Genomic DNA, 27,379 nt, shown 5'->3' with positions numbered 1-27,379 from the left:
CTTTTGAACACATAAATATCTATGATGCGACTCAGTATTTCTAAAAAAAAAAACAATTTATAAAAATCTTTTGCAGAAGGTTCACTTCATAAAATAAATTAACTTTCATATTATTTTTTGACATCTCATCAAAGATGAAGAAGAATATGGAAGTCTGGGCATTTACAGACTTAATTAATGCCCAGACTTCCATATTCTTCTTCATCTTTGATGAGATGCCAAAAAATAATATGAAAATAACTCCTGTAATTGGAGATAATCCAGATTTTGTGAACAAGTATTTGGACACACTCAAAATGTTGTAAATTAACTTTCTATAAAAAATATTAATTTGTCTTTTACTTTTGAGATTTGATCGCCATCGCCAAAAGTGCCATGTCTAAGCTAGACTAACTAACTAACTAACTAACCATCATGCCGCTTCCCCGCAGAGGTAGGCAGAGAGAATAGAACGCCACACCACAATGCCTTTACAAACATTCTTCACCTCTTCCACGTGCATGCATATCCTCATAAGCTAAGCTAGACAAAAGCTAGACTAAATCTGTCTTAAGTCTAAGCTAGATAAAATCTGGAAAGACCGGGGTGTGAGTAACAACATCAAGATAAAGCTTTTCAGGAGTTTGGTCCACTCCATTTTTCTCTAAACTGCTGAAACGTGAACCATAAAAGCAGCAGAAAGTAAAAAATTGACGCTTTCGAAATGTGGTGTTGGAGGCGCATGCTCCGAATTCCTTGGACACCACCAACGAGTTCATTTGCCAGGAACTATCCTTGGATGGCTTGATTATATACATCTACTCATTTATACATCTACTCATACATACACGACGATTATAGCGACTTCTGACTTGATCATGCCGAGTCCATTCGTCAGGAGTTACACTTGGATGGCTTGCCTCTGGCCAGTGTCTGGATTCTTCACACGATGGATTCTTCAGTTCTTTGAACACGTTGCGCGTGGCAATGAGGATAGCCTGGAACGACTGGTTGTGGTCAGTAGCCTGGAGGGAAGAGAGGGAGAGGAAGATCCCCATACGATGAACCGATCAAATTAAGGCAGCAGCAGCCAGTTAAATTAGAATAAAAAGGAGCCTGTTAATTTTTCGTCGGATCCAGGATCCAGGTCGATTTGCCCGATTGCGCATAAAAGAATCAGTTAACCCTAGACTACTGAACTTATTTCAGTGTACCTGAATACGGAACTATCGTAGAATGAACGACGACAAGAAAATCTCACACTTTATCAAAAACGTTTACTAAAAACATCTGAGAATTTTATATAAAATAATAACAAAAAAAATCGGTGAACAATGCTCTACATATTCAATACTAAAATCAAAAACTGATTTTTAGAGTCTACTTAATTGTATTTTATTATTTAAAATGTATTGACACTCGTTTCACCTTGTTATGACATTTTCAAAAATTAAACGCCAAATCTATAAATAAATGATTAATTTTTATTTATTTTTTATTTTAATTGAAGGAAAAACAACAGTTACAATATATGATAAATCAGAATACAAAAAAAAAATCATGAGTACCAATTATAGTTCTTCACACCTATGCATAAGAAAAGTCTATGTATAAGAAGAGACAATGAGACAAGGATGGGATAAAGAGAAAAGGAGATGACAGTGATAGGAAAAGAAGAAAAGGAAAGGACAGGGAATAGAATTACCCTTTTAGGTTTATAAGATACTTGTCATTACATTATTTACATGCGTTGCCTCGGTGCTCCCCACGGATTGGATGTCCGTCGTAAAATTTACTAATGTCCCGTAATCTAGGGTTAAAAAGACTACGATTTCACAATAGTTTCTGCCGAAAGCACAAACGCGAGAAGCGTTAAAAGCGTCGCTAATTTTGGAGTAAACGCTCGACGATTTCGGAACATGTCATTTCCATTCCGGGGGCTAAAAGGACCATACAAGTGTATTTTGGATTTCGGCTGTCAATGGAGGCACTTAACCCGGTTCCCCTAGATTTGCGTGACAAACATACACAAGTCACCACCTACCGGCGAAGGCGAGCTGCGGGTACATACGTGCCTATACCAGCCACCTACATACTCGTACTTGCGGTGGAGAGGGCTCCGGTGAAAAGGCGTCGGCGTCGGCGTCGGCTGAAAGAATTCTTGCGTCGTTTTACAAGTGTGGAGGTCCTCACCAAAAAGTTACATTTCCAGTATTACTCAAGAAAATCCTTTAAAAGCAATCCGTTCTGTTACATCTTATAGAGTTGTGTTTCGTTTAATAAGACATTATCAAACACTCATTGTGTTTAATAATGACTTAATAAGACGAAACGCGTCACATATTATCATATATTGTAGTCGTACAGGAGAAAGCGACCAACTAACAAAACGTAAAATTTTCAGGAGGGCCATTTAAGTCACTTTTGCTTGGCAAGAAAATAAACACCAATGCATTTGGTCACTTTTAACAAGTCAATATATTATACTTCCAAGTTTAAATCATTTGGGATTTTTTCAGGACAATATTAAGCTAGTAAGGTATCAAATACTCATGATCAGGTTTTTGTAAAAAAAAACACTTGGTCACTTTCTCCTGTATGACTACGATATATGTAAATAAAGTAGAATTGAATCCAAGAACCGTGTTCAATCTGGGATATATTACCCAACAATCTTAGTGGTAATCAATCGGTTTAAGATTCGATATCCGGCAAGTCACGAAGCGCTCTCTTCTCCCCCAAAGACGCAATTACTGGTAGCTATATTGAACAGAGAGACAAACGTATGTTTGCGGACTAACTCAATATTCTTTTTCAAATTGCGCCGCCCAAAAGTGAACGCGAATTCCGTAAATAAATAATAAAAATCAATAATTGATACAATCTCTTCGTCGAAATGGTATGATTGCGATTTATATGAACAGTAAAAGTGATTACTTTTCGATTTAGTGACAGAATTCGGTTGGGGGCAGTCCACCCTTCGCGTACGCAGTATTGTGACACCCCATCGACCATAATGGAGACAAAATTCCTCGTTAAATACCGGCATAACGAATAAATGTTTTGATCGGAGAGAAATTACTTTTAATGTATGAAAGTGAAGAATGGAGTCGCCAAAAGAAGGATGAAAGTATGCAAAGTAAAGGTTTTTTTCTAGAAATATAAAGATTTATGTATTCATTTTTAAATCAAACACAGATTTTTTGAGTCTACTAAGTTGATTTTTTTTAAAACCTTTTAAAATTAATATTGTGACAATTGTTTCGCCTAGTTATGGCATTTTAAAACGAATGTGAAGATTAAATGGACTGACGGTCCTTATGTAGCTATACAATTCTAGGTAGGTACTTAAGTGATAGTTTTAACATGTGCAATAATAATTTATGGGAGACAACAATAGTTAATGGGGGATGTAGGTACGTACGCTTATATTTATTTTCTGGGAAAGGAAGAATCTATTGACATGGCAATTTGTGAGATAATTAAAGTTTTTTAATTAAATACATTTTTTGGTAATATTATTTTTAAGAATTTTTATATACTTATTGATATAATAATATTAAAATTTATTATTTTATCAATAACGCATCACGCAAACGTTTACATAGAGAGAAATGATGTACAATAACAGTCTATTAAAATATGTTTTGCTAAACTTGCCTATGTGGTGAAGATATAAGGTTGGTTTGTTCATTCATAATTTTAAAATTAGGATTGTTTAAATACTTTCTAATTGCTCTAATATATTCATTTTTCGAACTTGCTTTCAATATGTAATGAGATTGGTGATGATACAGAAAGGAGAGTGAATGCTGGGGACATAATGAATTTTCCACTGAAATCTTCATCATCTGTTTGGTGTACATTACGCTGATGCCACCCACTCGTTGCCCAATGTCTATACATGAATATTCTTCTTCTTCTTCTTTTTCTAGATACTAAGGATCTGTTTGTGCCTCCGCTTGTAGCTCTTGGGATGTTGACTCCCAGCTGTCTTTCCACCTTTTTGGAGGTCTGCCTGGGGTCTGTGTCCTTCAGGGATTCCTTAAAGGGCGATACGTGGAAGTCTGTCATCTGACATTCTGTTTTCATAATCATTCCAGTATCACTTTCGTTGTCGTCTCCACTTCACGATATCCTCCGTCTAACACATACATTTTGAATATTGAAAGCATTACTTTGTGGATCATAGTGATATATTATTTTGATAAATAAAAATACTTTGTTTTTTGATGCACTCACATTTTTACCAACAACTAACTAGTTTCGGCAACAACCCTGAAGAGGGCAACAGGTTATTACCGAAAATCAAAAAACAAAGTCTTTTTATTTCTCAAAATAATATAAAAAAAATATTACCCTGGATTGGAACCTGAAACACGGGTCTGGTCACTTTGCAATTGTTTATATAAGACTCAATAGTATAAGGAACAATGATTAAACTAACTAACTAACTAACCATCACGCCACTTCTCCGCAGGGGTAGGCAGATAGAATAGAACGTCACACCACTCTGTCTTTGCAAACATTATTCGCCTCTTCCACGTTCATGCATCTCCTCATACATACCCGCCGATTATTGCGACTCCTAACCTGACCACTGTGATTAATTCATAGTAAACGCTTGTGATTATCTCGTTTCATACCGTAAAGGATAATTGATCCCGAATTCGTTTTTTAATGAAGTGCCGAAAGATTGCATTTGCCAGCCACGGTTCAAGGGTGGCTTAGCGAGGCGGGGTGGCCGACAGCCCCGTGCACTGATTATTGACGGGGTGAGAGAAAGCACTGCTAATTTTTCGTCCGTGGGGATAACACAATGCATTAGGGCATAAGTCATAAATTTTTATTACCTCTAAATATACAAATGCCCCCTTGTTAAGGGATATTTAATTGTTGTTCTATGCTAATGCCAGTCTATGAATTTTCGAAATGTACAAATCATTAATTACTAGATTTACAATGCGCTTATAATACAGTCTCTGCATATTTTAAAACCAGATTTTTTTAATGATATTTTGACTATATTTTACTATTCAAAATATCAAAACAGTCTTTATTTGATTTACTAAGTAGGTACGTACGCGAGATTTTAAGACATCATTAATTATAGGAGTAATATTTTTTTTTCCTATTTATTTTATGTTTTTTCTTGTTTAACGCATTAAAAAAATGTGTAATATAAAATTGTTTTAAATAAAATAAACGTAAATAAAAAATGTGCCCAGAAATAAAAAAAGGAAATTAATATTAAAAACATTACAAATATATTTGTTTAAATATTGTGCAATAAAAACATGCGTACTTATATGAATATTATTATGATATATTTTATCACACATATAAAGTATATTGAATAAAATTGTGCATACATTTAAAAACGTATTACTGTGTTATAAAATTGTGAGTGTGGCCAAAACCTTGTTCACAAATCTGAGTTCATAAAGATAATTAGATTGCCGCAGTGGGATCAAAATCATGGAAATCGATCTACTAATAGTCAAACGGCAGACCTCTTGCGATCCGTGTTTTTGATAAATTTGTATTTGATTTTTTAAAATGGCTTGTATACTCATACTAATAAATGTTGTTATATATTTTTCAGATCCTTATCAGATGTTTGGTCCTACCAGTAGTCGCTTGGCGAGTTCAGGTATGTGTATAAAATAAAACATATAAACAAATAAAATAAAATACAGTATTTGAATAAGTCTAAATCTTTTGAGTACACAAATACTGCATTTGGACCCAGAAGGATTATTATTTAGATATATTTGAGATATATAGATAAATCTACAGGACGTGTACTGTGAGTCACTAGACATTTCATAAAATGTTGCTGTTGAGTTATCTATACTTAAATATATCTAAAAATACAATTATTTAAGAATAAATTATGATTTTCATAAACTACATATTTTCTTGTGTATATAATTGCTTCATCACTTAATGTTACTTTAAATTATACGATGAAATAAAAACACAGCTAATAACAATGTCATAAAAATATGTTTGATTCTTGTAGTGCAGACCATGATTGTAACTATCAATGGGATGAATTGAATGAAAATAATAGGGTTATTTGAGGTTTTATTACTGTTAATATTTTACGTATCATTCCATGATACATTAATTCATTTATAGATAAATATTTTTGTTTTTAAATCACACATAGGAATATACAGCATGGGTTTACAATATAATACAGTATATAATTTGTCCGCCTCCGTAGTGTAATGGTCAGCATGCTCGCCTACCATTCTGGAGGTCCCGGGTTTGATTCCCAGGGGGGTTTAATAAATATAAGTGATTTTTTCACTCTAATATATTCAATATTACACTGGACTGGTACCTGGAGTGGAGGGCTGATCACCTTTCCTTCATGTGTAATCGATCGAGATAACACTGCGTTTATATGAAGCAGTGCCCTATGCACCATTGGGGTGCGGTAAGAGATTTATTATATAATATGGTATGAAGTTAATAATTTTGAACCAGAAAAGTATTGGGCTTAATTTTTTTAACAATTAAATATGTGAAAAAACAAGATATATGTAAAAAAGAAAATGCGTAAAATAATAAACAGTAGAAAAATAAAAGGTAGAACTTAATCTTTTCACTCAAATCAAATACCAATTTACTAAAAAACTTTTTCTTTGGTATAAAAGTTTTTTTTAATTTTGAGAATTTAAAAAAATCATGAATCCTGAAAAATGTACTGTTATGACAAAAATATTTGTATATTTAAAAAAAACAATCGCTTTAGAGCATTTGGATTTTCGCAGCAAGTAAACCGATTAATCTTATCAATCGATCACTAATTATTCGATTATTAAAATAACTAGATTACCCCCTTCATTATATATGACATTGTTATAAGTTTGTAAGATCTCACAAGCATCTCTTTATATAATAAAACGATAACTACATAGTTTTTTCTACATTTATTTTATTTGACCAGTAACCAGGTTTTGTCGTTATCGAGATCACCAAACTGGTGAGAGTTTATAAGAATAAATATTTATACACAACAAGGATTTTACTTAAAATTTTAAATTTACGTAAAACCTCACAATAACTCATATTTAATTATTATTATAATACGCTAATTAAATTCATTAAATTTAAGTATTTTTTTTTAGAAAAATTAAATAAAACCATGGTTTTCTACACCTGCCTTATTGTGGATATAATTTTTAAAGAATTTTGACTAGCCAGTCAGATAATGTCGGTAACGACGAAACGCGGTCACTGGTTAAATAAAATTAATGTGGAAAAAACTATATAGATGTTGTTTCGTTATATAAAATGCAGTTCCACCAAGAAATGCCTTAAAAAATATATATTAGATTCAAGTACAAAATTTAAATCTAATGTATATTTTTATAGTCATATATATATTTTTAAATATATTATTATGTGTTCGACATGGTCACGGGTTAACACATCTACATATAGAACCGGTCACAATTTGCTTAAATTAATGATTGGTATAATTATATTAGTCATGTGCCCTTAATAATAATTTAAAAAGGGTAGTATGAGTGCATTGCGCCCGGCGCATGCGCGCGCTGAAACGGAACATCAGTAAACATTTCACATAATTACGTAACATACGAATATTACACCCTGCTGTAAATGTCGAGGGGTAAACGTAATACAATGAGATATAATAATAACTAATATTTAATAGACTACCAATGATTCCGGGTGCAGTATTCGTTGACTGCTACACTGATTTAAATGCAGTCACAATGGTGCAATTAACCTTTAGAGTGCTGACGATTGATATATCGACTCTGGTATACTTTGCCAAACGTCGATGTATCGACGCGGCCCGTCGATTTACCGACGATGACGCCAGTGTATTTTTGTATTTGAGCTGTTGATTCTAAAGTTCTAATTCAATATTCTTCTTCCTGGCTCCATCCCAACTTATCGTCTTTGTAGACTGTTAGGGTCAGCTCTCCTTGTCTTCAGGTTGTAGGTTCTTTTATCATATATAACGTCTTCTAGTACGTGCCTTCGGATCATGTTATCTTTCTGTAGCATCCATGATTATTCTCTATCCATCTTACCGACCAACGTCGGGTCGGAATCGGATCCAGCTGACTAATTGAACTAAATACTAATGCCTTTCACTGCCTACACCGGGGTACTTCTAGAAAATTTGGTGACGGATTTACAAACATCTATTATTTAGATTGGCAGTGACAGGTATATTGAAAGCTTTTAAATGTAAATTCACAGTAAAATCGGGATACAATTTTATATTGTTTCACATTTTCTTAAGCTCAAATTTCTCATTCACTTAGTTTTTAAAAAAATGCTTAGCAAGAGCAGATCTGTCAGTAAGCCTAGATGCTTCTGTATCAGATCTGGGCATGCGGTGGGACAGCTTTCAATGTAGCATCCATGAATTTTTTGGTCTTCTTCAAGATATCTTTCGAGGAAGATCCATGGCGATCGCCTGATTTACACTATGTCAAGTTCTCTACGTTCTAAATTTCAATAATATTGAAAAATAAACACATCTTAGTAATTTTAAATGAAAAATAGAAATACATTTTTGTGTAAACACCTACATATTGTGTAAACGCCATAACAATGTCGGATTCGTCCAATAGAAATGTTGAAAGCGATTGTTATTTTATTTGGGAATTTAACTGATTAGTAATATCAAGTCATACACATATTATGAAACAATTACTGTTACAATTTAAAAAATCCACATTTGTAAAAATACCTGGAAGAGGAAAAGGGGAAATGGAAATGATCAAATCTAAACTCAAAGACATATTGTACGAATCGAGGGACACACTACGATATAATTTTAATTTTAATAACTCGACACTGGCTACAACACTCTAGAAGGGTAAAAAAAGAATTAAAAAAAGAGAGGAAGAAGCCTGGCTATTTTAAATTATCTCAGGGCTGACGATTTAGAGCTGAACTTGAATCATAATCCCCAAATTCATCGATAACCAATTTTGATGAACTATTTACTCAAAGTAGTGATAGCGACGATGAAATTAGAACGATTACCAATCGGAGGATGCTGATCGATAGTGAAAACTCCATTTATTTCTATATATTATCATTTCTTTCATTTCCATTTGACCAAACTGTGCCACAGCAATGCTTTCTGGGCACATCTAGTAGTAATAATAAATATATTTAAAAAAAAATACAAAAATCCTCATTTTCTTAAAGGAGTATTACTTTCTAAATTTCTTAATAATGGGGTTGCTTTCAATAGGTGAGAAGGTACAAAGGGGAGGAAATATCTGGGTGGTGTAATAGCTTAAAATGCCACGTGACCGGCACCCTTGCTACATTTACATTGATGACTAATCACGAACTAGATTTGTTTATGAAACTTGTACTGTCCATTTCTTTATTTCGTATTCCATTAATTTCCCTGTCTTGCTCGTAAATTACACCAAAAAACTAACAAACCATCACGCCACTCCCTCGTAGGGGAAGGCAGAGAAATTAGAACGCCATACCAACCTGTCTTTGCACACAATCTTCGCCTCTTCCGCATTCATACATCTTCTCATATTTACACGCCGATTACTCCGACTCCTGACCTGACCACTTTCAGGTATTTGACATATCTGATTGTGCCAAGTTTTCCTCGGTCTTCCTCTGCTTCTTTTTCCAACTACAATCGACTCATAAATTTGTGTAACAGTTCTTTCCTCACTCATACGTTCCACATGACCAAACCATCTCATCACGCCTTGCATTCTTCCGAAAAAATGCACAAGGCTTAAAATTAGACTTACCTTCACATACAGTAATAAAATAAATCGGAATGCATCGAAACACGTGTCACTATAGATTTGAAGAAATAGTAGTATTTACCAAGTAAAACTAATGGTGAAATAAGGAAAGAATACAAGGCTGAGATAAGCATTATCGATAAAATTTAGAATAGTGTGATGAGGTGGAAGGTATGAGTGAGGAAAGAACGGCTAAACAAATTTATGAGGCGAATAAGTTGGAAAAAGATGCAGAAGAAGACCGAGGAAAACTTGGCACGATTATGTCAAATACTTTGAAACGGCCGGGCTAGGAGTCGGAATAATCGGCGGGTGTGTATGAGTAGATGCATGAATGTGGAAGAGGCGAAGAATGTTTGCAAAGACAGAGTGGTGTGGCGTAACGGTTAGTTTAGTTAGTTACGGTTAGTTTTTTTTTGTTTAAAAATAATTAATATATCTATAACATAACCTTTTCTCGCCTCGAAAAAGGTATGGTTATATGTGAATCACAGTTAGCGGTTGGTACATAAATTACGGGCGCGGAACACGGGGTCGCACGGTGTCGCACGCTCCCAGGGGTCGAGTCGGTCGGCTCTGATTTCCAGAGTCAAGTATGCCGTGTTGATTATCATAAAGCACCGGCCGTGACGAGCACGCGGCATCGCCTCCCTTACGGAACGTGTTTTAGTTAACTTTTTACTCTCCATTCGCGATCACTATCTATCCGACCCCTCGACGGCAGCAGGGGTCAAACATTAGCCACGATCCTTGGCGATAGACGCGATTCTGACTGCAAATAGATCACCCATTCTTTTAAACAGATTTCGGAAATAAACCGTACAAACGATATACAAGTATATTCAACCCCTACTTTGTTGTGTGTGTGTGTGTGTGTGTGTGTGTGTGTGTGTGTGTGTGTGTGTGTGTGTGTGTGTGTGTGTGTATGTATATATATATATATATATATATATATATATATATATATATATATATCTCAGAGAGCATCTCAAAAGAAATCAAACAATGCAAGATTTGCATTTAAAAAAAATATATTTATCCAATATTTACGCTGTCATTGGTTGGTCTTTGAATTAGTAATTAATATGTGTATAATAATTAAGATATACTATATGCCCATGATTCGATCGATATCTTATTCTATAGCTCTTTAATATAAGTATAATTCTTTTCACTCCCTTGACATAAGAATTTGTAGCTCTCTTTCTCTTTTTTACTAGGTACGTTATATCTTTCCTCTCTCGTTAATAGACGTGACGCGTCCAATGAAGTTTTACATAAAAAATGTTATTATGTGATAACACGTTTAAAAGAAATTTAAAGCTTATCACGTCAATCAGAGTACAAATTTGGTTGCGTATATCGTATTTCTAGCTGCTAATTATATATTTGATAATTTTACAGAAAAAACTGAACCTAGATAAAAATATGAATCGAAAAATAGATCCAGTACCATTCGTGTCTGGACCAACTTAATCACATCTCTTGATTCTTAGGATAATGTCTCAAGTGTAAAAGCCAGATGAAAATCGTCGACAATACAATACAATTAAAATTAACATAGCTCAAACATTCCCTTAATGAAAAAAGATTGAAAAGCCGTGTTAAAATACTCGCGTGCGATGTTAAAATTATTCCGACCATTAATAAACAATGCATTCATAAAGCTGTTTTCCCCATTTTGTCTGGCGTGGGAAATTAAGTATTCACGAAATTTAAAACCTCGCAAGGTTAACATATTAACGGTTATAAGCACACCTGGTTTAGGAAAATTTGCATTTGACAAGGGGTTCAAGTGACCAAAATTTCATATGCATTTCAAATATTGCCACGGGACGAAAACATGCGTCGGCACATTCCACACCCGAATATATCATATATGAAAACAACATTTTAAAACAATTCAAACTCTTTTTTCAACTACTGAATTTATAACCTTAAATTTATAATGACATTGGGTAGGACCAGCCTATCTGTTTTTTTTATATTTATAATAGATATTCTGTTAAAATTGTGAATACGTTCATCGGCCAGAACAAAAATACGTATCTTCATTATATTTTTATCAAGCGCAGAAAAAAATTTTTTTTCGTTTTCTTAATATTAATAAATAAAACACTCTCCTTATCATTCATAAGTTCACTTGAACGATGAATGATATAGGTGATATATTATAAGTCATATTACCATACTACAAAGTTTTTAATAATCTTAAAATACAAAGTACATACTTAAGTATATTTAAAATTATAATTAAATTATTTTTTTATGGAGTTACGAATTGCTGTTTTGTTTCCTAAATACACCTAACCAATCATATTGCATATTTATATTTAAATGTTTTCATTGTCATTGAATTTTATTATGTAGATATATTACAGTGTTGTACTTAAAATTTACCTTTTTGTTTTTAAAAATCCAACAATCTAATCTATTGCTTCAAATTAAACAAAATTTTAAACGTGAATCCTAAATTTGAATTTGACAGCAATTTGGACGAAGATTCGAGTTTTTACATTCAATTTAGAAAATTTCCACATTATCTTCCCAAAGGGGTAAACTACAATATGTGTACATTGATGTCTTAGCCGTGGTAAGGTGTTGACATTTTTCTGTTAGTTTGTTATAGGCCAAAGTTAAGATAAATCAAGGAGTGAATTTGTCAAAATATCTAAAAAAAGCTTTCGATTATGCAAGTAATATATGTAGATGTGTACCCACGGACGTTTTTACGTATATATGTATGTTGAAATAAAATCTAAAAATGTGGTTGTTTTAAAAAAATACATTTCCATTGCACGTCTAAAAAAATATGTATGAAATGGTTATGTTTTATTTTAAGAGTTGATTTTTATCACCTATTTTAAAATATTTTGTATTATTTGTATTAAGGGAGATTTTAGTACCTATATAATCGTAGATATAATGGAATCGGTTGATTTCACTCAAAAGTCATGAAATGAAAAGCTAATTTGAATTATATTTTTTTTATAATGTTACAATTTTTCGTATGCATGTAGTCGAGTTTTTCAAGTGCCAAATTGTTTTTTTTTTTTATAAAAAAATGAGTTAAATCAACCGATCCCAAATATTGTCTTAATATTTTTGTTGATGCTTCAATGGAATAGATTTCCCCTACATTTATAAAGGTACATATGCAAAATTGATTTGATTTTTAACTTGATTTCTTTAAATTAACTAACGTTAAGTCGGTCGTTACCTAACTTGGTATTTTTGTACCTAATTCAATAACACGCCAAAAAGGCCTGTAAACTTTATTGACCAGTCAACAATAACAAAGAGTTTTTTCAACTATTATTTTATTTGAACAGTGATCGGGTTTCGTCGTTACCGACATCATGTATATGTTGGTAACGACAAAACCTGGTCACTAGTCAAATAACATAATTGTGAAAAAAGCTGTTTTATAATATAAAATGGAGCTCTAGAAATAATTCAGTGCAAAACTTTAAATCTAATAAATAGTTAATAGTTAATATGTTAAATATTATTTCTGATTAGAAAATAATATTTACAACCCGTTTATGAATGTATCCTGGTTTCTTTTAACTGTTTTTAAATATTTTTTATTCAAGTGACTGACTGATTAATTAGCTACCAATATACAATTCTAAATTATCACATTCTTTTTAATGTATTTTGGAGCTCATTTTTATTTCAAAAATACTACATTTAAATTTGAGTAAAACGTTGTCAATCACGGGTTAAATGGTAAATTGTGTAAAATGTGATAACCCAAACTAAAACCCAGACCCACTTTTCATCTTCACAACTTCTTCAATCTGTGTTGAGATTATTTAACGCTTTATCTACAAGTTTTGTCTCACAGAGAGCGGAAATTTTATAAATTATTCAATTTTAGTGGCGCCATCTATTAACAAAAATCGGTGTCGGAAAGGTAAATTATTTACTAAGGTTTTAGTAAATGATGTTTAAAACAAAACTTTGTATTTGCTCTTGTAGCAAATTAATTTTTCGACCGAATGTTCTAACCAGTGCCGGATTTACATACAAGCTTAGGCGGCAAAATTGGTAGCCGTAATATTTTTCTTATTATTATTTTTTTCTAAGAATTTACAGAATTCGTTAGATCTACAGTTATACAAAGTTCCTTGACAAATACACTGCACCGTAACATATGGACGCGTTAAGGGGAAATTAGAAGCCAAAATCGCTTCTTAAAATTAGTTTCTTCGACAGGAGAACTATATAATAATATAAAGAACTGTTTTAATATTTAATTTAGATAATTTGAAGTATTAAATATATAACTTATGGGCCGCATTCATATTTAAGCTAAGAGACGCTATTAATCTAAGTCTGGCACTGCTTGTAATGTTGCAAAGGTCAAGAAAATTTTCCATAACCTTAGTAAGAGATCTTTTCCACACTGACTCTTGTTTATAGATGGCGTCAATGAAAATCAATGATTTTAATAAAAAGTTGCGTTTTCTTTGAGACATATTTTATATATCATCTATCGATCGATGTGAACAACATTACAGTAGAGTCTCGATTATCCGACTTAAATCGGCCGCGGCAAGGTCGGATAAGCAAAAAGGTCGGATAGCACAAAAAATGATAAAAACGACATTGAAAATGTGTTAATATTATTTACACATGAAAAACTTTTCAAATAAGTATGTACATGTAACATAATTGAATGTATGGAACTAAAACATCAAAATGCACTTACGGCAAAGTAATAAAACATTTTTTACAGAAGGGTTTTGTACATACCTACTAACATACAATGTAGTGAACTACGAAACTAAACTTAAGCTCAGGTAAAAAAGTCCGTGATTGTCTTACCGATAGGTCGGATAACTCGGAAGGTCGGACAACCGATGGCCGGATAACCGAGACTCTACTGTATTAAAATATTTAAAGCGTAAATTGAATGTATCCATTATGTGTGTTTAGTCAGTAAGTTTATTTGGTAACTAAGCCTTCTACTGAAACAATTGTTCAGGCTCCGGACAAATCCAGCTTTGGCAGTTTTTGCTGGAGCTGCTGAGCGACTCGAGCAACGCCGGGTGCATCACGTGGGAGGGGACCAACGGCGAGTTCAAGCTCACCGACCCCGACGAGGTGGCAAGGAGGTGGGGGGAGAGGAAATCAAAGCCAAATATGAACTACGACAAGCTCAGCAGGGCCCTCAGGTCAGTGTAATACCGGTGACCAATAACATCCATGTTGACTATGTACCCGCTTCGCCTCACAGTCATGATGACTCTAGTTCCAATTTCAAAATAACCTGCAGGGTAATAATCTTATGCTAACACTCATGATGACTCTTGTTCTAATTTCAAAATAACCAACAATCTTATTATAAAACTCATGCTGACTCTAGTTCCAATTTCAAAATAACCAGTAGACCAATAATCATATGCTAACACTCATGATGACTTTTGTTCCAATTTCAAAATAACCAGCAATCTTATTATAAAACTCATGATAACTCTAATTTCAATTTAAAAATAACCAGCAAGCCAATAATCTAATTCTAACACTCATTATGACCCTTGTTCCAATTTCAAAATAACCAGCAGGCTAATAATCTTATTCTAACACTCATAATGACTTTAATTACAATTTCAAAATGACCATCAAGCCAATAATCTCATTCTAACAATCACATTCTAACGACTCAGTCTTGTTGATCCGAAAAAATTGTAGGAAAACACAAACAATATTTTCAAATATAAAAAAAAAAAAAATCATTATCACGGTAATATTGACCCATATTTTTATCGTTTTATCTTCCACACAGAATTTCGAAAATAAAAAAAAAGCAATTCCTTCTTTCGGTCATTTTGACTCATATTTCTTTAACCATCCACTCACAATTAAGTTGGCTCTATTTCAATATTTATGAGCAAACTCATACAATTTTTCGAATACCGAAAAAATCAATTTATTTTCACGGTCATGTTGACTCATGTTTCTATAACTCACAATTATTTTGGCTTAATTTTAAACTCACTCTCGTTATAAAGATTCAAAAGCTTACTACGCTTATTTCGATTGTTAATTTGCACATTTTAATTCTTCTTTTTAAAATATGTTTCTAATTACAAAAGAGTCATTGTGTAAACATAATCAAAACCAGAGAATAATTGTTTTACGTTTATGCTGGGTTTATGTTTATTAATTTAATGGAGCTATGTTTAAAGAAAAGGATAATATCATTCATTTAATGGAGCTATGTTTTGTATTCCAGAGCACACTGCAATGATTTCTCTTGCCAACTAAAATCGCTTAAAATGTTTGTCCGATTGCACGAAAATTGCATCGGAAAATTTACCGGAGCGGAAATTACTGTTAAATGAAATGCTTTGCTAATAAAGAAAACAAATTGTCATGAAAATCCAGCGAGAAATAAATGGAAACTGTTTAATCAATTTTCGTAAATTGTACCTTAACCCTGTATTACTTAAATTATGTTTGAATTTACGACAAACGACCATTTATAATAATAGCTGGTATTTAAAATGACCTTGTTTTTTTTACACTCACCTTTTTACTAAGTATAATCTTGGCGTGCGATATTTTATAATTTGTTAAATATTTTTGAAATTTAAACTTATGTCAATGTTAATTTTCAATGATTTTTTACCTTAAATGCGAGGTTCTGCGTTGAAATGATTACAAATACTGTTTGTTTTAATTAAGGGTTGAGCTATCAAAAATGTAAATTACTTACAGCGTTTTTTCAATGCGATTTATTTATTTACAATATATGCGGATATATTTTTATTACAGACATAACAAAATAACAACTGTTTTTTCCACATGTATATATTTTATTTGACCACTTACTGGGTGTCCTTACTATAATTTATATCCAATTATTATTATATTAATACATATAATAATATATATTTTGTCAGAAAAAATACTATATAAAATCATGGTTTCCAACCGGTACCTTGTTGTGTATTATTATATAAACAAGGTAGGGGAATAAAGACTTAAACCCCGGCAATGATCAAATAAAATATATGTAAAAAAACTGTACAGTTTTCATTTTATTATATGAAATGCAGTTCCACCAAGAAATGTCAATACAAATCTTACATGTCATAAAAAGTACAGACATATTAATGTCCATTTCTGTGGGTCCTTTTTTGTACTTTAAAACATATAGTTAAGGCATTTATTTGTACTCATTTAAGTGGTGTATGTATGAACTATTTAATTTGGATTAGTATTAGTATGTTTCATTGTCCTTGTCCTTGTCTCGGGTAGCTTTAAACATCAAGGACAAGGACAATTGTGACCTTGTCAGGGGGGCCTGAAGAAGAGTGTCGTGTGAGGATCTCGGAGGAAGCTAATGTTCGGCGTGTGTTTGTTTCATGGCGCAGGTATTACTACGATAAGAACATAATGACCAAGGTGCACGGCAAGAGGTACGCCTACAAGTTCGACTTCCAGGGGCTGGCGGCCGCCACGCAGCCGGCCGCCAGCGACCCGGCCTACAAGTACCAGAGCGACCTCTTCATGAGCTCGTACCACCACAGCGCCAAGCTCAGCTCCTTCATGGCGCCGCACGCCGCCATGCCGACCTCTACAGGTAAGGATCCACTGCATTTTATTCGCCACCTCACTCGGTCTACTACCCTACCACTTGTGCAATACTCTTCAATAACTAAATAACCATCGTGTGCATACATCCTCATACGTACCCGACCATTATTCCAACTCCTGACCTGACCACAAAGTATTTATCCCTCTACCCCTTGGTCTTCCTCTACTTCTGTTACCAATGCTATACAAATTATCCAGATTATTATTATTATTATTATTTCATTCGCCTCGTATCCTTTCTTAACTCATTCGATACACATGCCCGAACCATCTCAACACAACATTCCTAATTTCGTCGATAATGCTTATGTTCTTTTAACATAAACAACGTCACCTAGGCCATGCCTTTGAATTGTGTTATCTTTATGTATCATCCATGAATTTTTTGGTCTTCCTCCTGACCTGACCACGCCTAGTATTTATCCTAAATATACCTTGGCCTTCCTCTACGTCTGTTACCAATTAGATTCGCCTCGTAAATATGTTTTACTGTTCTTTCTATACATGCGCAAACCATCACAACACTTCATCTTCTTCAACTTTCTGTCCTCCGCTGCTGGATAAAGGCCTCTCCCATTTCTTTCAGTCGGTTGCTGCTCGCAGCCTATTTTTATCCCTCACAGCGGCTATGTCGTCAGACCATCTTTTTGAGGTCTTCCAATGCCTCCATTATTCTCCCAAGGTCTTTTTTTTAATATGGTCCAACGCCTTTCTTTCAATAATGCTTACTTAGAAGGGCAAATTGTATCCTAGGTTCGATCATAGTTTCAGGTGAGTGCCGTCATGTGATCGACCCTCTAAGGTATAAATCCACTAGACAGTTCATTTCGTCTCCAGTATGTCAGAGTGGAGAAAACGTAGATTTTTAAACAAGTATTTGCACACAAATTAAAAAATTTGTGATATAAATCTCTTTTAAAGCTGTACATTATCTGAATACGTGCAGTAAATATAATACTTAAATAATTTTGAAAATAATATCCAAAAATGTCCCTTTCTCTGCTTCGTACGGCGGCTAATCTCGCTGCTGATATTCGCGTCTGCGTCCGGTTTCATTTAGTGCGACTGCATCCAAAATTGAATATCCGCAATGGAGCGCTCAGCGAAGGCGAAAACTAATCTGCATTCATACATCACATTGAGTTACGAGTGCTGTTTATCAAACCCTGATCATAATTCCGTCTGCTTTGCAAACATATTATTTTGTCAAGCTTTTTACCAGTTAATAAGTTCTAATATATCAGTTTTCAATTGAGTATATGATTTGGACGGCTGCACAACCTGACAAGCACTTCTTCTTCTTCTCTAGCCGTCTGTTCTCCACTGCTAGATATAGATATACGCATCATTCCTTTTCTATTAGTCAGTTGCTGTTAGTAGCCAGTTTCTACCCCCCAAGCGGCTATGTCATCGATCCATCTTTTTGAGGTCTTCCGATGCCTCTTTTTTCATTTTTTTTTATTATTTTTCCTATAAAGATAAGCACTATGTTTTCGAAATTGGGTTGGGGTTCCGTGGACTCAGTTTCAGAGTCTTCTGGGCCCGAACCCACATTACCTTCTCCTGTGCGTGTCATGTCAGGTCCCCTTGAGGTCAATTATCGCTTGAGAATAATTGCCCTTGTCTTGGGCAGCTCTAAACAGCGCCTCGACAGTCATGATCCTATCCGATCTCGTATATTCCGGAGCCAGGAGATCTGTCTTCTGCCCACACCTCGTCGATCCTCTAATTTGCCATTTATTATTCGGTGCAACACCTCGTACTTGTCTCCTCTAAGCACATGCCCCAGATCGGACACCTTCCGGACCTTGATATCAGTCAGCAACTGTCTCCCTGCTTTTACTCTTTGGAGCACATATGCGTCGCTGACCATAACGGTCCATGGAATGCGTAGCATTTACTTTGAGGCATTTTACCATATTTTGCGCATTTTACCACAACTTAATTTATATTTTTAACTATAAACAACTCATTTTAATTACAAAATATAAATCAATCATTTCTAATACGTTTAATTTTACAGTGGTTGTGAATGAAAATATTAAAATCTTTGAAAAAATACGGTAATCGAAAACATTGAAAATGTGTAGTGAAAGAAGCTGTCAAGAAACACGATATGAGAATGAGAAATTATGAGAAATTAAAAAAAATGCGTGTGATGCTGTTACTATCAATATACATATATAGCGCTGCCATTGCGGTCAAAACAATGTGTTTAAAAAATATTACTTTATATTGTATATCCCAAATAAATAAAAACACTTAGGTATATAAAAATATGCATATCCGGATGCGAAGTCGTGTCTAAATTTCAAAGGAATCAGCTAATAACTTAAGGAGATTTAAGATTTTGAACAAACAGATACAACAAACTTTAATTCAACAAGATAAAAGGTAAAAAAAATATTAATAAAAATGTAATAAGAAAAAACAGAATTAGAAAATAAATGTCTAAAAAGAATTTAAACTAATTAAATACAAAGTAGATTTCCTCCAGAAATTCATTCACACTTCGACTATCCCATAGGTATCACTAATGCCTACTTTCGTTATTATTTGGACGTCTAGGGTCTAGGTGTTGATACTATGAAGGGATAGAGCTTTTAAATATTCCGTTAATCGTTAACAGTGAGGCTAATGTGTCGGTAAATATTTGCACTGTACTCGACTCTCGTTCCCGAATGTCAGCGGCACTAGCTCTTTGGAGGAAACCTCCCCTCCACCCACCCGCATGCAAAAGAGTGTAAATACATACTCTACTGCATTTCAGAAACCCTTGGACTAGCGTCTTTTCGGGTATTTTATAAGGTATTTTAAGTATAAAAAATCATTAAAATACGATGACGTAGAAAATGTGACCCAGAGTATAGTGTGTATATATCGCTCACTCCTTTCAAGAACGTCATAAATCAAAAAACTTGATTTTTCAGGAGAACGTTTTTAAAGTTTAAAAATATAATACAATTTGTTAAAAATAAATATCAAGCCACTTACTGAACTTTTTACTGTGCATCAGATCTTTTTAAGTAAAACCTGAAGGTTTTTTCTCCATTTGAAAAATATTTAGTTTATTTAAAAAAATAATTAAACAATACCTTTTCTTCAAAATGCAAAAACAACACTTTCTGCCCTGGAGCGGGTGAATATTAAGTTAAAAATATGACTCTTTTGCTGGGATATAGTACATTTTCTGGGCATTCCGAAAACATGCACAACTGAAAATTGACGAATTTTGATTTATGACGTTCTTGAAAGGAGTGAGCGATATATTTACCACAACGATCCATAGAAGGATCCATGTTTGGTTTTACATACCAGTAAAAAAACCAAAGAAGAGGACATCATAGATCGCGTGGCTAGACTCAAATGGCAGTGGGCAGGACATATTGCAATACCCACAAGATGGACCCCAAGAATTCTACGCTGGAGACCTTGGGAGAACAAAAAAATGTGCCGGAAGACCTTTAAAGAGATGGTCCGACGACATAGTCGCTGTGGGGGGTAAAAACTGCCTGCAAGTAGTAACCGACCGGAGGAAATGGAAAGAAGATGAAGAATTCTTTATCAGGGGGATAGAGAGCTCACGAAGAAGAGGAAGGAGATAGTTCATAGTTCCAGACTTGTGTAGTTCATAGTTTCATATATTTGTGTGCCAGACCTAAGCGCTTCACAGCACACACTCGCATTTGTTACAATCGATACAAATATTTGCAACAAAGCAACCTCTTCATCTATTGAAGAACAACGGCTTTGAGCTCATAATTTCGAAAATGTAACAAAAGACTCGCATCACAAAGGCAGGGTAATGGCAACACTTGCATCGCCCGCTCAACTTGGCTGATCTAATTGTCTGGTAAAATATAGGCCCCGCGCAAGTTTGACTAAGAGAAAGACTCTTTCTCCAACGTTTTGCTCTCTCCCTTTTCGCCGGGTGTCCGGGAAAGGGCTCGAGATGAAGAGCCCTTCGTCTCTGCGCATAATGACACTCAATGTGAAATGAACACAATCATAGTATTGTCGGGCCGTAGCCTAGAGTGCAATTATGGCGATACAGCGCGGGGAATATCCCTGATTTACAAGGCGTACTAAATTACTTGATCAAAGAATTTGTGTAAGGCCGAGACAATAAAAGTAAGGGTAATTTATCGAGCCGAGGGAGAAACCGACTTATTTTCCTCAAGAAAATTAATGTATCGATCTGGTTACACTAATCAAGAATACGTGGTTGAAATAAAAAAATATATATATAAGTACATGTACAACTTTTCTCTAAGTATATAGAATCCCTTACACTAGACCTATTGATGTTTCGATAACCCAAATGAAAAAAATTAGATTTTGGTTTGGCAAGATACCGATTGCGTCATTTGAATGTGTCAACAGGGTTTCTCAAAATCGCGGATTACATATTTAAGACCTGTTGCGTTAGCATTTTTCCAACATTAGCGTTTCAGCGTATTAAAATTAATGAAGCAATGACTTGATAAAAAAATTTTGAATTTGACTCGCGGAAATTACATCAAACTTTTTTTTACATAGATTACAAATACAAAAGTTTTTGTTTTTCACAGATTCGTGGTTTCCGACACGGTCGCTGATTTTTTCCATTTACCTATTTATACTACACAAATTCATACTACACAAATTGTAATGCTACGAGCTAGTGTGGACATCGGGCGACAAGTCTACCAACGCAACGCAAAACTCTGGACACGACCTAGAATAATACAAAATAATGTATACTCAATTGATTCGCAGTACCAAAATTAATCTGTTTTGTTTTTTCAGCGTCCATTTTCCCGGGAGCGGCGTCTTGGAGTAACTGGGGCGGGGGAGGGGGTAACCTGTACACCCCCCACTCCATGCCTCCGCCCCACCTGGGAACCTACCCCCACTACGCATGACCAAATATATAATCACCATACGCCATCTACCGACACAGCAGACTATTACCGGAGGATTGGTAGACATAGCGATTCGTTCACTGCAAGACAAAAAAACTTGTAATTTTTGGAAGAAAACTCTCCGCCATTTGCAAACGTCTTTGGGATGTCAATTTATTTCCTAAGCAATCATTTAACATTATTTTATGAATGTAGACAAACTGAAAATGCGTCAATTCTCAAAATATAGACGTTTTCACTTCATAATTTTAATATGACTATTTTTAGCTTCTGGTTGAATTAATTTACTAAACTCTTTTTTTTTTAAATCCACATTACTTTAAACGCATTTAAAAAATATACATTTAAAAGCTAAATATTGATGCGAATCTGTAAACTCGATGTAAAAAAATCATTATTATTTTCCAGACAATCGTTTGAAAAGAACTAAAAAAGTTGTTCTAATTAAAAAAAGAAGGTATTATTTGAATTTCAAAAATGTCTGTATTCCTACCTGATTTTTTCTTTATGAATATTGTGTCTGAATTGTCTGGAATGATAATTAAAAATAATATCAAAATATTGCAGAGTAGTCGATTGTAATACATAAAAGAAATAACATTGATAATATATTGAAATATGCCGTAAATTAAAACCTATGTATCACTAATGTACAAATCGTTTTCTACTCGCACACACCTGACTGCATGCAGCCCTAAATATCGAGTAAAAAGGTAACAAGATCAATAGCGCGCAGTATTGAGAGCGTGATAACACTCAAACCTTTTGCACAGTGGGTCATTTCTGCGAGCATTGTGGAGCAAAAATAATATGAGGTTTTCAACGATTAATAAAATTTCACTTTACTTTAAAAAATTGTGAATAATTATTTTTTAAAGATGTTTTTTTTTGCATACGAGATTGCAGACGCACTGTAAAATATTTATCACGCTGACGATACTTTGCACTTCCCTGTGCTGGGTTTCCATACGGAAGTTAACGTTTAAACTTTGTAGTAAAGATAACATTAACTTTTTTTCTATTTGGTAGAACAATCAATTATCTTTGTTTCGGTAACTTTAACTTCCTTACAAAACAAGTCCACAATCGGTTTCAAAATGCAAAATGCCATAAGAAATCAAAAAGGCCAGCTATCTGCACTATGTAGATAACTGGCCTTTGACTTAGAATTATAATCTTTGACTTAGAATCTTTATTCTGTGCTGAAGGCGGACGTTATCTTCCAAAATTTAACATTCCACATTGAAAACAAAATACCTAAGTGATTTTCATCGAAACATGTACGTGTCACTTCGATTTTATTTGTTTATTACCTTATTAGATTGTTTTATTTTCTTACCATACCGAAAAATGTGGTCGTGAGATTAATAATCAAATTTATTTTATTAGACGTTTTGAAAAATAAATTAACAAATGTATTTTTCTTTCATTCATTTATTGCTGTGTGATTAGATTTTCTTTTAAATCAATCTTTTCCGTTCAACGCACCGATAAAAAATACTTGAATTTATTTAAAAACATATTTGGTGTATTTATTTCCCACTTATAATGAATGTGAATATATATGTAGATATAATAATATTTAGAACTAATTTTAAGGATAATGTTGAAAATGGGAAACTTGTTTTAAATTATAAAGTTTGTTCATTATTAAATTTAAATCGTTTACCTTTTGTAATGTGTTTCCAATTATTTCGAGAAACACAAGCCAGACTTTATCAAATTCAATCCCATTTACATGTTATTATTTGAAATAATTTGTGTTACGTTTATATGCCAATAATATAAACGATTATCTGCTAATTTCATGGAGAATAACAAACTTACTGTTGATATTGCCAACATCTTAGCAGGGTTACAATATACTCAAATTCTGTAAACAAATTCCACTCATCCTGAACTCCTGAGACGAAAAAAGTTACAGAGAATTTTTTTTGATAAAATTTGAAAAATTTGTAAGCAAAAACCTTACTCGAGGGCATTTGAAAAATATTACATTTTTCAGGGGCAATGACGGGAAAATTTAAGGAACCTCTGCTCTAGATTCAAACCCAAAAGTAAACAGTATATAAACCATAAATAATGCATAGGGCTCTCCACATATGGACACAATTGTATATCAAACATTAATAACTATGTTTGTCAAGTTTGTAGTTCAGGTACCGGTCCAATGGGACGTTGAATAAAAATATTGGAGTGAAAAATCACTAATGCGGTTTTTGATCTTATGGGAATCGAACCCAGACCCCCAACAAAAGAGCCAAATGCACTATTAAAAAAATTATATTATATTACAGAATTTTCAGGTTTACCCTCTGCGCTTATCAACACATTTTATAATTCATTGCTTTCTCTCTAGTCGCATTATTTCTGTGGTACCAAAAATATAGTGCAATTCTTATTTTATTTGCTTGCGTTGCCATTTGTCCTGATTCAACGAATCACTTTTAGGTCAGCCGGTTTGATCGGTTCTAATTTTATATTCAAAGTCAGTCATTGTTCCAAATAAATGCAAAAGCTCAGCAATTTTTACGTCAAATTGTAGAATTTTTATTTCAAAGTACAACTTTACTCGTTTGGGTTGGAATTTTCCAATGCCGAAGTATCGTCCCAGTGACGCCAGTAAGTCATTAATTTTAATAATTGTTTGTACAAATCTGTTTATTTATTCCACCACTGTAAATACTTATAATTAATGTGTGCAATCTTTAGGAATATGTGTAAATGGTTAAAATATCTTTATAAATAACTTTATTATTCTATATAACTAACACATAAATTATTCATAGTTTTCAATTAGTTCTCTTTTAATGAATAGAGAACTTTTAAATCAGGTGGATGTGTGATTATATTAGATTCATTATTCTTTTACCTGTACCTACTATTCTGGTAACTAACTTACTGCCAAGCGTGCAAGACCATTATGGAGTCCTATTATTAACAATATGTTTTAATATCGGTGTTTGAAAAATGATGCGGAATCCATCGAAACGCGTGTCATAATAAATTTTATCGAAATTTTCCCTGCAAAATATTTTAAACGCCAGAAAAAATTATATAGTTTTGTTTCAGCATATCTGATTAAAATAAATAAACTAATGATCTCAAGAAAAAAACTCGCTTCCTATTATGCAAGAATTATTATCAAGAATTTATTTACAATATTTTGAATAGTTTCATAATAATAAGATAAAACCATATTTATTTAACTAACGTAAATGATATCTTGTCGCTAAAGGAGTGATATTGCAAGCACAAAAAGTTATTTTCTACAATTTGATTACAACGCAAATTATATTTCAGTGTCGGGTTGTGATCTCATGGTTAGTGTCGCGGACTCTTAAATCAGAGTTCCTGGGTTCGAACCCACTCTACCACAATTTGATACCTATTTCTAGTAATGAGCCGCTCAGGCTCACAGAAATTGTATGAAATTGAAATATTTTTGGAAATAATAACAACACCAATTTTTTAAACAAAAAAATATACTTCCAATGGACTTAGTGAAATAGTAGGTACCGTTTTGTTAACGTGTTAATTTACAAGAAATATAAATATTTTTTCCAAGTATAGCAGGTAACTGAAAATATAATTATTTCTCATTTTGTTGAACGTGAATTGTATAATTATTGATGTATTTTTTTCCAAATCAGATCAAGCTGATATCATTTTTAATTAGATATAACACTATATAAATCTAGAATACTCTAAAAGTAATATAATTATTTTGTATAATTATTGTGTGAGTAATTATAGTACTGTTAAGATATTTATTTTCTACATTAAGAACGTTAGGAAGATAACAGAGGAAGTCAAGCTTATCTCGCTACTTCGGATTGAAGAGAGTAACGTTTAAAAATATTTCTTATCTTTATGTAGTAGAAACTATGTATAGATGTTATAAAATAAAAATAAAGCAATACAATGAGCCAAGTAATGGTTTGTAATTTGAGTATTTTATTTAAATATCCTTCACCCAATAAATATATTTAATTTAATTACATTGAGTTTCTTCTCAATAAAAAGCTTTTTCTCATCTCACCAATAGATGTCTCTAGTGAAGTTCTAGTGATTCAAGAACAATGTTTCAAAATTGGTTCATATATATATATATATTGAACTTCCGAGAATTCGAGTAGTGTGGTTGTCAATAATGGGTAGAATTGGTGAATGTTACACGTGAGTAAAGTGATCACTTAGCCTAAGACGGTCGTAAGCCCCGTTAATGCCCAGACTTCCATATTCTTCTTCATCTATGTTGAGATGTCAAAAAAAGTGACAAATGGGTACCTTCTTTTATATTCGGACTGTTAGGGCATTTGTGCACTACACGGAATTTTACCGTCCGGCGCTTCAATTACCGTAAAAAAGGATGATTGGCTTGTGCTCTTGGCCATCTTTCTTCGAATCGGTGCTCTTAATCGGTGCGTGATAGCATTGCGCGTAAATTCGATCACGCTAAACTGTCGCAGTCACATTTATATTTCAATTTAAATAAAAAAAAACGGGCTGCCGGACGGTAAAATTCCGTGTAATGCACAAGCGCTCTAAGTCAATCATGATTGTCAGTTGGGGAATTGTGCCTGACGGAGACAAACCACTACACGTCTCGTTCTTCAAACATACTGTGGGTGGATATACTTTAGACACATTTGTAATTAATAAATGTTTCCTTGAATGGCATTTTATGTTGCTTTAACGAAGAGCTATTTTGTAAGTGAAAATTTTTTGGAGCACGACGATATGTGATGGAAAAATGGTGACACAGTTGGATCCCAACATCGGAATTATAGAAAACAACATGGTGCAACCTACAAAATAACTTAACATAATATCTTAATTTTAACGTCGGCCAGTTTCAAAGCAAATATAATATTAATTAGTCATGATAAAGAAGCTGTTGACATTATAATTAAGGTATAAATAAGATATTAGTGATTTTAAAAAAGTTACTTTTTTTAAAAGGAATAACCCGCAAAACCTCTACTTTTAGAGGCTTGTCTGCATATAGGATAGTAAGAATAGGGAAGGTAAATGTGAAAAATACATCACAAACACCCAGACCAATTGAAAATAAATCTTTCTTGAATTTATTTT

General features: G+C 33.5%; 1 protein-coding gene across 3 annotated transcripts in view; it reads left to right on the top strand.

Annotated features, from left to right (window-relative positions):
- The window catches only part of LOC148313147 (DNA-binding protein D-ETS-3-like), a 140,118-nt gene extending 113,985 nt beyond the window's left edge, over positions 1–26,133 (top strand). For 2 of the 3 annotated variants that reach the window (XM_088267423.1, XM_088267408.1), the window contains exons 6-9: positions 5,585–5,632; positions 14,761–14,950; positions 17,156–17,364; positions 22,167–26,133. In XM_088267423.1, coding sequence (XP_088123549.1) covers positions 5,585–5,632; positions 14,761–14,950; positions 17,156–17,364; positions 22,167–22,282 — 563 coding nt within the window. In that variant the 3' untranslated portion in view covers positions 22,283–26,133. Of the gene's footprint in view, positions 1–5,584; positions 5,633–12,895; positions 12,917–14,760; positions 14,951–17,155; positions 17,365–22,166 lie in introns of all 3 variants that reach the window. The other variant, XM_088267415.1, reaches the window with a different exon arrangement.
- Positions 26,134–27,379: the final 1,246 nt, after the last annotated feature.

The sequence above is a fragment of the Brachycentrus maculatus genome, unplaced genomic scaffold, assembly GCF_059751285.1.
Source record: "Brachycentrus maculatus isolate JH-2025_06_01 unplaced genomic scaffold, ASM5975128v1 h1tg000018l, whole genome shotgun sequence".
NCBI lineage: Eukaryota > Metazoa > Arthropoda > Insecta > Trichoptera > Brachycentridae > Brachycentrus > Brachycentrus maculatus.
Note: the sequence above shows the minus strand (reverse complement) of the source record. Positions and strands in the feature narration are given on the sequence as shown.